This window comes from Mus pahari, chromosome 1 (genome assembly GCF_900095145.1).
Source record: "Mus pahari chromosome 1, PAHARI_EIJ_v1.1, whole genome shotgun sequence".
Lineage (NCBI taxonomy): Eukaryota > Metazoa > Chordata > Mammalia > Rodentia > Muridae > Mus > Mus pahari.
In genome coordinates this window covers 96,994,717-97,007,644 of record NC_034590.1, presented here as the reverse complement: position 1 = coordinate 97,007,644, position 12,928 = coordinate 96,994,717, and the positions used below count along the sequence as shown (strand labels likewise).

The following is a 12,928-nucleotide window of genomic DNA, read 5'->3' as shown; positions in this document are numbered from 1 at the left end:
ATCAGCTTACATTTTTCCCATCGGAAAAAATCTTCTCTTTGCTAAAAAAAAAAAAAAAAAAAGTCTAGAGGTTAAAAGACAGTGACCAAAGCACAAACTTATCAACAGGAGGCACTGGGTTAATAAAACTAAAACCATAGGTGGGCATGGTGACACACATTTTGAATCCCAGACCTCAGAAGGCAAAGGCAGGCAAATCTCTGTGAGTTGGAGGACAGCCTGGTCTACAGAGTGAGTTCCAGAACAGCCAGGGTTATGTAGAGAGGCCCTATCTCAAAGAAACCAAAGCAACAACAAAAAACTAAAAACTTGAGGTTGACAAAATGGCTTGATAAAGGCACTTGTTGCCAAGCCTAACAACCTGAATTCAACTAGGACCACAGGGTGGGAAAGAACCAACAACTTCCACAAATTGTCCTCTGACTTTTATAAATCAGCTGTGGCTTATGTGCACATAATTTAAATTAATTTTTTTAAAAAATGGGGCTGAGGGCTGGAGAAATGGCTAACTGCTTAAGATCACTTACTACTCTTGCAGAGGACTATAGTTTAATTCCCAGCAACCACATCAGACAGTTCACAAATCCAGCTCCAGAAGATCCAACATCCTCTGGCCTCCAAAGTCACCAGCATTCATGTGCACATAACATACCCATAAACAGACATATAATTTAAAAATAATGAAAATAAAGGCTTTTTAAACTTGGAACCAGATTGATGGCTCAGAGGTTAAGAACATGTATTGCTCTTCCTGAGGATAAGTTTGGTTCCCAACACTTATATCAGGTAGTTCACAATAACCTATAACTCCATTTTCCAGAGATCCTACTTGCTCTGGCAGGTTTGTGGGTGTCTGTATGTACTTAGTGCACATAAATTTCATACAGGCACACACTCATACATAAATAAAACCAATAAATCTTTAAAAAGTTTTTACCTCCAGGCATTGTATTAAACACCTTTAATCTTCAACAGTCTAGAGGTAGAGGTAGGTAGACCTCAAGGACAGCCTGATCTATACAGGGAGTTCTAGGTTAGCCAGAGCTGGTAAGACTGTCTCTCACAAACAAACAAACAAACAAACACATGCCTTGGCATGCTAGTAGAACCAGGATTGCTCTAAGTTCAAGGGCAGCTTGAGTTCCAGGCCAGTATAGACTATGATGAGACTTTGTCTCAAATGCACAAAAAAATGAGGAAGGCAAGATAGGTCAACATCAAGACTAATAGCCTGAGTTAAATCCTTGTGACTCACATACCAGAAAGAGACACCCACAAATTGTCCTTTGATTTTGACTATGTGTGACATGGTATGTCTCTCTACCTCAAACCCAAATACATAATAAACAAATGTTAATCAACCTCCCCCCTTCCAAGCCTAGGTGTTAAATGGCACATCCTCAGAACTCAGGAGACCGAAGATGGCTCCGGACTAGCACACATTACATAGATGGTCTCAAATACTACAAAATAAACATTGCAGCCAGGTTTATAAACTGAAGAGAAGATGAGTCAAGACCAATCATCATGCTGGTACACTCCTGTAATACAGCACTTGAGAGGAAACCGAGGGAAAAGGATCAGCCCCTGCTACACAGTGAGTTTGAAGGTAACCTAGTCTACTTGAGATCCCTGTTGCAAAAATGAACAGAAACAACAACAAAGGGCCTTTAGAGGGTGGAAGGAGCATCAGGAGTTCAAGATACCCTTAGTTACCTAGCAAATTTGAGGATAACATAGTTACATGACACCCTGTCTTAAAACTGAAATAGTAAGAAAACCTGTGAAATACAGCAATACCTCTCTCAAACAATATAGTATAACAACTATTTACATAGTACTTTTTATACCACACTGTGTATAATAAAACATTCTAAAACTATTTGAAACTCTTCAATTAGGTATTCATATATTATATGCATTTTCAGTCCTGGACTTGAACATCTCCAGATTAGATGCCCACAGGGAGCCCTAGAACCAACCACACAAGCACAGTGAGGGAGGTGAGAGGACTCAGAGATGATTACAACTTAACAAACGGGCAGGAGGGTAATTCAATAAACAGGGAACTGCCAGGCATGGTGGCACACGCCTTTAACCCAGCACTTGGGAGGCAGAGTTAGGCGGATTTCTGCGTTCGAGGCCAGCCTGGTCTTCAAAGTGAGTTCCAGGACAGCCAGGGCTATACAGAGAAACCCTGTCTCGAAAAAAATAAATAAATAAATAATTACACAAACAAACAAACAGGAAACATGTTAATATACACCCTGCAAAGAGTAGATGGTCTCCTCGGAGCCAAAGAGTCCTTTTCATCCCCAAATATACAATGGATATTTGCCACTAAAACAGACTGCTAAGCGCTGCTCCCAATGTTTTAAATGAGTAGGTAGGAAAGGGAAGCCAAGTCTTCTTCCTTGTGACTCCGGATTGGAAAGATCCTGTACATAGGGAAATGTCATAAAGAGCTGGAACTGCAGTGTTGAGTTCCTCGGTAAGCTTTGGTCAGGCTCCCTCTAACCTACTCCAGCCACCCCCTTTTTCCAGCCTCATGGCTCACCTTCTCCACATTGCTCCAGAACTGCCTAACATCCTTGGCCATGGTAGAAGCAATTCGGCGCAGCTTGACCTGTTCCTCTCTCCGAGCTCGCTCCTCCTTTTGTCGCTGTTCTTCATGGTGCCGGATCACCATACGTACCACCTACAGAAATAATGACCCAGTATGAAAATGTTCAAAGCTAAATGTCCCTATCCACACAATCAAATACAAACTTTATTAAGGGCAAGAAAAGGCTTACCTCTAAATGCAGAAACCACCAAAGGGGTATATTAATTTGTGGGCTTTATTTGGGGTGTGACCCTGTCTATCCTAGAACTCTGTAGACCAGACTGACCTCAAATTCAGAGATTCACCCTCCTCTGCCTCTCCAATGCTGGAATTAAAGGTATGTACCATCACCTCCCAGCTAATCATTAAGGTTTCAAAAACACCTGAAAACATACAGATGTTACAGCAAACAGGACATACCTTCCGGGCCACACCTCGTTTCCATCTGCGCTCCTGAGCAAAGTCAGCAGAGAGCCACTGCATCTCTTCACATAGATAGTCCCAGTGTCCTTTAGGGCGGGGAGGCTCTGGCACTTTAGGTAGCCTTTTCAATGACCAGAATCCCTCCTTCCGAAGTTCAGCAATCCGAGTTTCAATTTCGGCTTCCTAATATGGGGTGGTAATGACATTGATAAAGAGTTTCTGGACATGCAAGCTATCTCACTGCCATGACTAGAATCCTGACCACTGAATGGGCTCAGTGTTTTATTTTCCTATTAATCCTACAAGGTAATAGATTCTATTGGGAGTGGTATGAGGGAATATCTAGGAAATTAAATGAAATTGCAGAGATTATATAGCTAGGAAAGAACTGGGAATCAAAAACAGGTCTAGAAACCTGAGCATGTCTTTAATCCCCAACCCTGGAAGGCAAAGGCAGGCTTAACTGAGTTCCAGGCCAAATTATTCTACATAGCAACTTCCAAATCAATCAGGGCTACATATTGAGACCCTGTCTTTAAAAAAAAAAAAAAAAAAAAAAAAAAAAAAAAAAAAACCCAAAGAAGCAACTGAATGTTGACATCTGCCTTCTATATGCAAGTGCACATACAAACATAAACACACAAACACCTATAAACATAAGACAAGTGAAATAGGTATAAAAACTCAGGCCATGATTTCATATTCTTTCTGTTCACATGATCTCTGAAAACTCAGGAAATCATATTTAAAAGGGAGTGCCTACTTCCTTCTTAACTCTAGAGGGGTTCTTGGCACTGTAGAAATCTATTTCTTAGAAATATGATTTCAGTCTAATTTATTTAAAATTTTACAGGCTACAGACTAGATATAAATGGGAAAACAATAAAATTTAATACCATAACAGCTTACAAAGTACTTCAGTATCTAATGCCATCTTTCTTTAGATGTGCTGTTTGTCTTCACTTTTTGAGATAGTGTCTAGCTGACCCTGCAGTCTAGGCTGACTTAGACCCTGTGACCCCGTGTCGTCGTCTCAGAGTGCTGCCTCAGTTACCTCCTTTCAAATTTTTATTTATTTTTTCAGTTTTAAAACAGGGTTTCTCTGTGTAGCCCTGGCTGTCCTGGAACTCACTCTGTAAACCACCAGTGTGACCTCAAACTCAAGAGATCTACCTGACTCTTTCTCCCAAGTGCTGGGATTTAAAATGTGCACCATCTTCACCCGGCATACATGTAGGCAAGATACTCATATATACTCACATATATAAAAAAATATTATAAATTAACCTTTTAATAAAAGGGCAACATTTGCCTAGCATGTATGAAATCTCATTCTAGGCTGAAGGAAGGTTGGTCATGTTCTTTCTTTCATTTTGTGTATGGGTGTTTTGCCTCCATGTATGTTTGCAAACCACTTGAAAGCCTAATGCCCATGGAGGCTAGCAGAGGGAACTGAATCCCCTGGAACTTAAGTCAACTCCAAAGAATCTTCATGGGCCTTCCCAATACATACATGTTTGGCTTGCTCTGCAATTTCTGCATGGCTCTTCTCCCACTTCTGACCCCTGTTGACCAGGTCAGCAGCATGGGATAAGCTGAACCCCTCCAGAGGAACTGTGGTACCATCTTGCGGGCCTGGAGGTCCATCCAGTGAGGAATCTTGAGCTATATGTTGGGGGGAGATGCCTCCTGCCCCACTAGAATCTGGAGAACTAGATGAGGCAGGGGACACAGGATTGCTACCTGTCATGCCGTCCGACACCATCTAGAAAAAAGGAGAATGACTGAGAAAAAGGATTCTAAGCATTGTGCTAAATGTTTTAAATATTTTACTTTTCCATTTTACAACAAAAAATGCAGAATTCTTTTTTATCAGCACAAACACTTTGTTGTTGTCTTCTTTTGTCTTTTTGGTGGGTATCGAAGGGAGGATGCTACAGTTGAAGATAAGGCCTCACTGCATCTGGCCTGGGACTGATGGATTTAATTGATTGATTTATGAGATGGAGTTTCTCTGTTATTTATTTATTTTTGAGACAGAGTTTCTCTGTGTAGCTCTGGCTGTCCTGGAACTCACCCTGTAGACCAGGCTGGCCTTGAACTCAGAAATCCACCTATCTCTGCCTCTCAAGTGCCGGGACTAAAGGCGCGCGCCACCATTGCCCGGCTGGCCTGGGATTTATAATCCACCTTCCAAGTGCTGGATTAACAGGCTAGTGCCACCACATTAGGCTTGGAAAGTTTTTAACAAATAAAAATGGTAGAGCCAAATTTTGGTAGATTTCTGACTTAAAATACTAACATGCTAATACATACAACTACCTAAATTCAAGACTTCTACTACAGTGTTAGAGGTATAGCTCTCAAAAACAAAAACTTGCTTTTTTTTCCAAGCCTACTGCAATACACAATTTCTTTTGTTCTTTTTGTCCTTGAGGTAGTCTATGTACTCAAAGAGATGTATGTCTCTGCCTCAGAAGTGATGTGATCAAAAGCATGCTATGATTTCAAATTTCATAGTCCTTTTAGGACCTTGATTTTACTCACAGAAAGAGCAAGTGTGGCAGATTCATCTATGCAATTTGAGTTAACATAAAAACCAGGAAAAAAGCCCGTTAAACTTCTTCATTGGTAATATAGAGAATGGAACAAAACCTTCTTCTCAAATACCTACACATTACAAAGTGTCAACTCTAAAAGCTGGAAAACAGTGTCTCACTGAAATATGACAAATGAACTCATTCATGAAATCCAGTATAATACTGAAGCCTCAATATGCCTCAAATTCCTACCCCAGCTAAATGACTAAAAATTATGTATCAAAATTTCCAATTAGCTAAGAAAAACTAAGAATCAAATCCAGTGGAGCAATGCAGAGTGCTTACTTGCCTGGATCATGCAAAGCCCTACACTCAACTCCTGGAAACATTTGAAAGCCCAAAAGGATATGGCTCAATGTTAAAAGAGTTTGTTTTAGCATGCATGAGGACCTAACTTCAAAGGCCAACGAAAAACTATTAATTGAAAAGCAAATGAAAAAACTACTAATTGAACAAGCTATCTCTGGTGGTACAGGGGTATAATACCAGCACTCAGGGGGCTGGGATACAGGAAGGAAACTCCCAATTCCCACCTCCATTTTGAAACAGGGTCACATGTTGCTCAAGTGGAAATCCTTTATACAGCTGAGCATGGCCTCCAACTTCTTTTGTTGTTGGGTTTGTTTTCTTGTTTTTTTTCCTTTTTTCTTTTTCTTTTTCTTTTTTTTTTTTAAGATTTATTTATTTATTATATGTAAGTACACTGTAGCTGTCTTCAGACACTCCAGAAGAGGGAATCAGATCTTGTTAAGGATGGTTGTGAGCCACCATGTGGTTGCTGGGATTTGAACTCTGCACCTTTGGAAGAGCAGTCGGGTGCTCTTACCCACTGAGCCATCTCACCAGCCCTTTTTTCCTTTTTTCAAGATAAGGTTTCTCTGTGTAGCCCTGGCTATCCTAGAACTTGCTCTGTAGACTAAGCTGGCCTCTGCCTCCAAAGTACTGGGATTAAAGGTGTGCTCCACCACCACTCAGGTGACCTCAAAGCTTCCTGCTCCACCATTCAAAGTACTGGGATTTCAGGTCTGTGCCACAATATACAGTATATATGCACACAGTACTGGGGAATCAACCCAAGGCTCAATCCTGAGCCTTGTACATAACAAAAATCATACCAACTAAGCAATACCCCAGCCCCACAAGAAGCCATGTCTTATTAAATGCAATATAGATTTAATTAATTTAAAAAGCATGCTCCCACCCCTCACATTTCCATGGTATGAGGAAACAGTACCTCAGTTAAGGCTTATCTTGTTTCAATTCCAAATGAAGTTAAAATATTCTTAAAGCCTGCAGTGTTAGAACCATTTTGCCCAATCTCCATTTACAGCCTATCCTAGACCTCTCTTTTCTCGTTTTTCATTATTTTAAGTCAGGGTGTCTCTGGGTGGCCTTGACTGTCCTAGAACTCGCTCTGTAGTCCAAACTGGCCTTGAACTGCTTCTGCCTCCTAAATACTGGGATTAAAGGCATGCACCACAACCTTCTGGCTTAGCCTAGACCTCCTTATGGTAAGAAAGACCTGTGTCTTTTTTTTTTTTCTTTAATAATTTTTTGAAGATTTATTTACTTATTTTATGTATACTGTTGCTCTCTTCAGACATATCAAAAGAGGTCATTGAATCCTATTACAGATGAGTGTGAGCCACCATGTGGTTGCTGGGAATTGAACTCTGAAAAGTTCCAGGACAGCCAGGGCTATACAGAGAAACCCTGTCTCAAAAAAAAAAAAAAAAAAAAAAAAAAAAAAATCTGAAGACACAGCACTTAGAAGTCAGAGACAAATGGATCTGAGTTCAAGGCCAGCCTGTGTATAGAGCAAGTTCCAAGACAGTAGGTGGAAAAACTCTTATCTTAGAAAACCAAATTAAAGAAGAAAAAATTAGGCTCGACATGTTACACCCCAATAAGACCTGCAACATCACTTGTCTCAAAGGCATGAATTAGTTCACAGAAATAATCAAAGGAACCTTCCCCACTTTCAAACCTGTGTCTGTAGGATTGGGAGCTGAGGATGAGCAGGGGAGGGGCTGCTCTGCATGGTCCCACTCCCAGGCTCCTTGCTGGATGCCTGAAGAATGTCTGGGTTATCACCGTTGCTGCAGGCCGAGTGGCTGGTGTCCGGCTGCAGGGCATGCTGGGAGCTGGCCTCATTCTGGGCCACCAGCCACCGGGACCTGCCTTCCAGGGCCCGGGGCCCACCAGGGCGTCCCAGCCTCCGCTCAGGTCCACCAGCCTCTGGAGTACCTGCATTTGAATGAGAGAGAGAGAGAGAGAGAGAGAGAGAGGGTGTGGGTGTGTGTGAGAGAGAGAGAGAGAGAGAGAGAGAGAGAGAGAGAGAGAGAAGAAAAAAAAGTAGAAATAAAATTAAAGGCTATTAAAATAATTGTTCGTTTTTGAGACAATTAGGGTCTTATTCTACCATCCTACCATCCAGGCTGGCCTGGAACTTACTCTCCTCCTGCCTCAGCTCCCAGTGCTGGGGTTAAGAACTATTTTCAGGGATATGGAGGTAGCTCAGCTGGTTCTGCCTAGCACCCAAGAAGGGTTCAATCCTCAACCCTGCATAAAACCAGGAGAGGGGGTGCTGACACCTTCAATCTGAAAGCTTGGGAGGTAAAGGAAGATCAGAAGTTCAAGTTCATCTTTGGCTATGCATTGGCTGAGACCCTTTCTCAACATGCTACCTATCCCTATGTGTCTTAGACACTTACTATGCATCACATACCTGTAAGTACTTGCTTAGACCAAAGAGGTAGGACAGACATATCTTGATATCTGTATATGCCAATATTCACAGCTATTTGGGACACTGGGGATGATTGTTTCAACATAGGCATTAGAGACCAGCCTCAAACACAAAGTAAGATCTCATTTCAAAAGAAGAAATATGCTAAGCAGTTGTGCTTAAATATGCCTTTAACCTCAGCACTCAGGAAACAGAGGCAGGTGGATCTCTGTTAGTCTGAGGCCAGCCTGGTCTTCAGAAAGAGTTCCAGGACAACCGGGCTACAAAAGAAGCCCTATCTCAAATAAATAAATAAATAAATAATAAAAAGAAAGAAAAAGGAAAATGTTAGCTGTGGTGGTTCTTACCTATAATCCCAGCACTTAGGGCACGCCAAGGCAGAATGACTGCTATGAATTCAAAGTCGGCTTGGGCTAGAGACTTAGACCCCCCTCCCTTTAAAAGAAGAAGAGAGAGAGGAGGAGCAGGAGAAACAGAGCTGAAGACAGAGCTCATTTGGTAGGGTACTTGACGAGTACCCTCAGAGTCTGAGACTTCATGCCTGAACCACATAGAATTGAGTGTCATGGTGGTACACTTGAGGCAAGAGGATCAAAACTACTTAAGATTATTCTCAGCTATACAGATTGAGGCCAGTTAAACTACGTGAGATTGTCTTTAAAAAGAAAAGAAAGAAAGAAAATATAATAGTAGGAGAACTTAAATCCACATAGCCTTCTTTCAAAACATTGAAGAAGCCAAGTTGGTGGTATAGGCCTTTATTCCTAGCACTGGGAGGCAGAGACAGAAATCTCTGAGTTCAAGGCCAACCTGATAAGTCAAATTTTAGGACACAAAGGGTTACACAGAGAAACTCTGTCTTGAGAAAACAAGACAACAACAACAACAACAACAAAAAGAAAAAAAGAGAAAAAAATAAGCAAAACCAAACTAAACCAAACAACAAAACCCATGGAAAAAACATAATACTCTTATTGCTCTCCCTGGTAGTGCCAGGGTAACACCTTCCCTTATTCAGCCCCAGTTTGGTTGTACTATCACCAAACCCTCCATAGAAAACACATGCAATAACCATTCACAACCTATTCTCTCAATATGTCATACTGTTTCTCCCATTAGCACACAAAATTTTATCTGAAGGTAAGCTCACCTGTGTGAGCAGAGACCACACCCCCTGTGAGAGTCTGCACTTCCACGGTGCCGTGCTGTACTGAAGGAAATCACACCTAAAATAGGAGAGGAAGCAGCAGTGAGGACACAACCCACATTTGTCAATCCATACTCATCTAAGGTTCCATACACCAGCTTTATTGGACTTTAAAATACACCCAAAGTAATTTCACAGGATAGTAGCAGGGAAAACTCATGCTTCAGGAAATACAATCAATTGGGCTAGTTTGTAGTTCAGTGAGGCCTCCCGGGTGGGGTAGAGAAATGCTTCAGTGATTTAAGAGTATTCATTGCTCTTGCAGCAGCTCACAATAGCTCTAACTCCAGTTCCAGTGGGCCCAGATTATTCTTCTGGCCTGTCTGGACACCAAGCATGGATGTGGTGTATACACATGTTGTGGCAACAAAGCACAAAGTGTTTTGTACGGAGAACTTCACAGGGTTGTACATTCTGACTGGGTAAGAGCAGAGAAGAAGACGACAAAAAGTTTGAAAAGCTAAAAGTACTTAAAGCTCTGACAGACAGCTGAAGGACAAAAAAACCGGCTCATCTAAAAGTAAACAATGCCTCCTGGATGCCTGACAGCTTCCTTGCCTTTTCAGTGGGGACTCAACAGAAACGAGGATGGAGTTCCCCAAAACAAAAAGCAAATAGTCATAAAGTAAAGGAGGATTCTTTGAATACAGAATGAGGTGAATGGGTCAAAGAACTTTAAAGAAAGAGCTTTTTAAGCAGACATAAGTGAGGAAGGCTCCAAGAAGAAGACCTAACAGCAGGAAACAAGCAGGATTAAATAAGTGCTCAAGACCCGGAAGCATTTGCCCAGTTAATTCCTTATCTAGGTGTTGTGCTGCCTTGATTCACCCTCCAGAACATTCCAAGGATTGGAGGTAATCCAAAACTGAGAGGCCTGAACTCCTGACTCCAGCCTTCTTTCCAATCTCCCAATACCCCCCACCCCGCAGAGGACTGACCCCAGCATGACCCTTGACCTCTGCCAAGTTGTGACTCCCAAGACGGCGGCCCCGCCCCCTCGCGGTCGCCCACCCCACCCAACGTGCGCGCCCGGCTAGGGGAGGGGCCGGCGCGTGCGCGGGCGGAGGCGGTGTGAACCGGCGGCGCGCACGGCCGGGCTGGGGAGGGGAGGAGGGTGGAGTGGAGGGGGTTCCCGCCAGAACCGGATCCCATAGACCGGGTCACAGGACTCAGAAGTCCGCGTCCGTCGGCGCCCCCACATCCACAGACCGCCAAGAGCTCGGGAAGGAAGGGTTCGGGCGCCACGTCTCGGGCTCCTATAAATGGCTTATGGTGGGCACGCGCCCGGACTGCTCGTCCCGTGCACCCCTTTCCCTGGTCCGCGCCCCCGAGGGGAGGCAGGTTGGTGGGCGGGCAGAAGCGCACCTGGGTCCGTCCTCTCGCGGGCCGCTCGCACGCGCGCGCGTGCGCAGAAGGGCAGGCGGGGGGCGAGGCGCCGCTCCGACACCAGGGGCCGCTCGGCCCGACGCCCTCCCCCCCACCGCCGGCTCCGGGAGCGCGCGCAGGCAACCTCGCTCGCCGGCCCCGGGGCCCCGCCGGGCGGTGCGCGCGCAGCACCCCGGGAAGGTGGGACGCGGCGCTCGCAGCTGCGCGCGCAGGCACCCGCCAGGGGAGGGGAAAGTGTGGGGCCTCCGCCATCTTGTCTCCCTCGCCTTACCTGCGTCCTCGGGGGCGTGCTCACCACCCCCCTCCCGCCGAGGAGGGGGGAGGGCCCCCTCTTGGTCGCCGCCTTCACCGCTTTAAATTCCCCTAAGGGCCGCAACGAGAGCCACCCCGGTGCTCCCACCGCCTGCAGTCACGCCACGAAGAGGAGCTCGGTGAGTTGAAGAAAAAGGAGACGCTACTCCCAGCGACCCCGCCGCCGCCGCCGCCGCCGCTGCTTCCGAGGCCTCACCAAAATGGCCGCCGCCGTCTCGGCCGCCACCGCCACTAGCACCACCACTACCACCACCACCAAGGCTCGTTATCGCTGCCGCCAGAGCGGCCCGTCTTCTCGCGATACACAGTAACTGGAGGCTGGAGGGGCGGGTAGGCTCGCGTGCTAGCGTAGGACTATGCGGCGCAAAGCAAGGTGGGAGTTGTAGTTCCCTCCGAGGCTCCATGCTGGCCCAGCACGCTTGAATGGGTCTGAAACTCTTGCTGCATTGCAGCTGCCCACTGGGACCACCCTTTGGATTTGGGAGTTTTTGTTTTTGGAAATCACCCAGTGAAATGAAACAAATGAGTAGAGGAGCTTAGACCTTCTGATTCCTACAGCAGTTACTTTTTGTTTGTTTTTGAAAGGTAAGGTTTAACAATGTAGCTTTGGCTGACACAGACTCGCTAGATCAAGCTAACCTTAAACTTACAAAGATGCTCCTGCGCCAGCCTGGAATTAACGTATGCACCACCACTACCAGCTGCGGTTGACTTTGTAACACTGGTTTTCCCAAGAGCTCTCAAATATAAGTGCCATAGGTTTGCAGTCTTTTACATTTAAGAACTATTTAGAGAGGTTGAGAACATAGCTCAGTGATTAAGAATATTGGCTGCTTCCTCTTCCAGAGGACCCACGTTCTATCTCCACACTAAAAAAAACTGCAGTCTGTTATTTCGGTTCCAAGGAATCCGACACCCTCTTCTGGCCTAAGAGAGCAATACACAAACACAGTGCACAAACATACATACACTTAAGTAAAACTCCCATTCATATCAAATAAAAATCCTTAAGAAAAAAAAGCCGGGTGGTGGTGGCTCATGGCTTTTGATCCCAATAGAGGCTGACGAATCTCTGATTTCAATGCCATCCTGATCTACGAAGCTAGCTCTAGGACAGCCAAAGCTACAGAGAAAAATTACTGTCTAAGGGGAAAATATCCCTTCGAGAATATGATACTTCGTCCCGATTTTACGGATGCATTTATTGCCGGGCATGGTGGCACACACCTTTAATCCCAGCACTTGGGAGGCAGAGGCAGGTGGATTTCTGAGTTCGAGGCCAGCCTTGTCTACAAAGCGAGTTCCAGGACAGCCAGGGCTAGACAGAGAAATCCTGTCTCGAAAAACAAAAAAAAACTTTAAAAAAAAAAAAAAAAGATGCATTTATTATTTGCAATGGTTCCAAGGAAGATTTTGAGCCCTTGGTTATATAACAAGATCCTGCCCCATAACATAACTAAGAAAACAGGATAAAAATAAATCAGAGGGGGCTGGCAAGATGGCTCAGTGGGTAAGAGCACTGACTGCTCTTCCAAAGGTCCTGAGTTCAAATCCCAGCAACCACATGGTGGCTCACAACCATCCGTAATGAGATCTGACGCCCTTCTGGTGTGTCTGAAGACAGCTACAGTATACTTATGTAGGAC

At 44.5% G+C, this 12,928-nt stretch overlaps 1 protein-coding gene across 2 annotated transcripts in view; it reads right to left on the bottom strand.

Moving 5' to 3' along the window:
* The window catches only part of Srcap (Snf2 related CREBBP activator protein), a 48,278-nt gene extending 36,676 nt beyond the window's left edge, over nt 1-11,602 (bottom strand). Inside the window, exons 1-6 of one of the 2 annotated variants that reach the window (XM_021203866.2) lie at nt 11,242-11,602; nt 9,528-9,603; nt 7,616-7,875; nt 4,542-4,793; nt 3,026-3,211; nt 2,558-2,698 (exon numbers count right to left, since the gene is read on the bottom strand). In XM_021203866.2, coding sequence (XP_021059525.1) covers nt 2,558-2,698; nt 3,026-3,211; nt 4,542-4,793; nt 7,616-7,669 — 633 coding nt within the window. In that variant the 5' untranslated portion in view covers nt 7,670-7,875; nt 9,528-9,603; nt 11,242-11,602. Of the gene's footprint in view, nt 1-2,557; nt 2,699-3,025; nt 3,212-4,541; nt 4,794-7,615; nt 7,876-8,724; nt 9,251-9,527; nt 9,604-11,241 lie in introns of those variants that run through there. The other variant, XM_029545324.1, reaches the window with a different exon arrangement.
* Between the last annotated feature and the right edge of the window lie 1,326 nt (nt 11,603-12,928).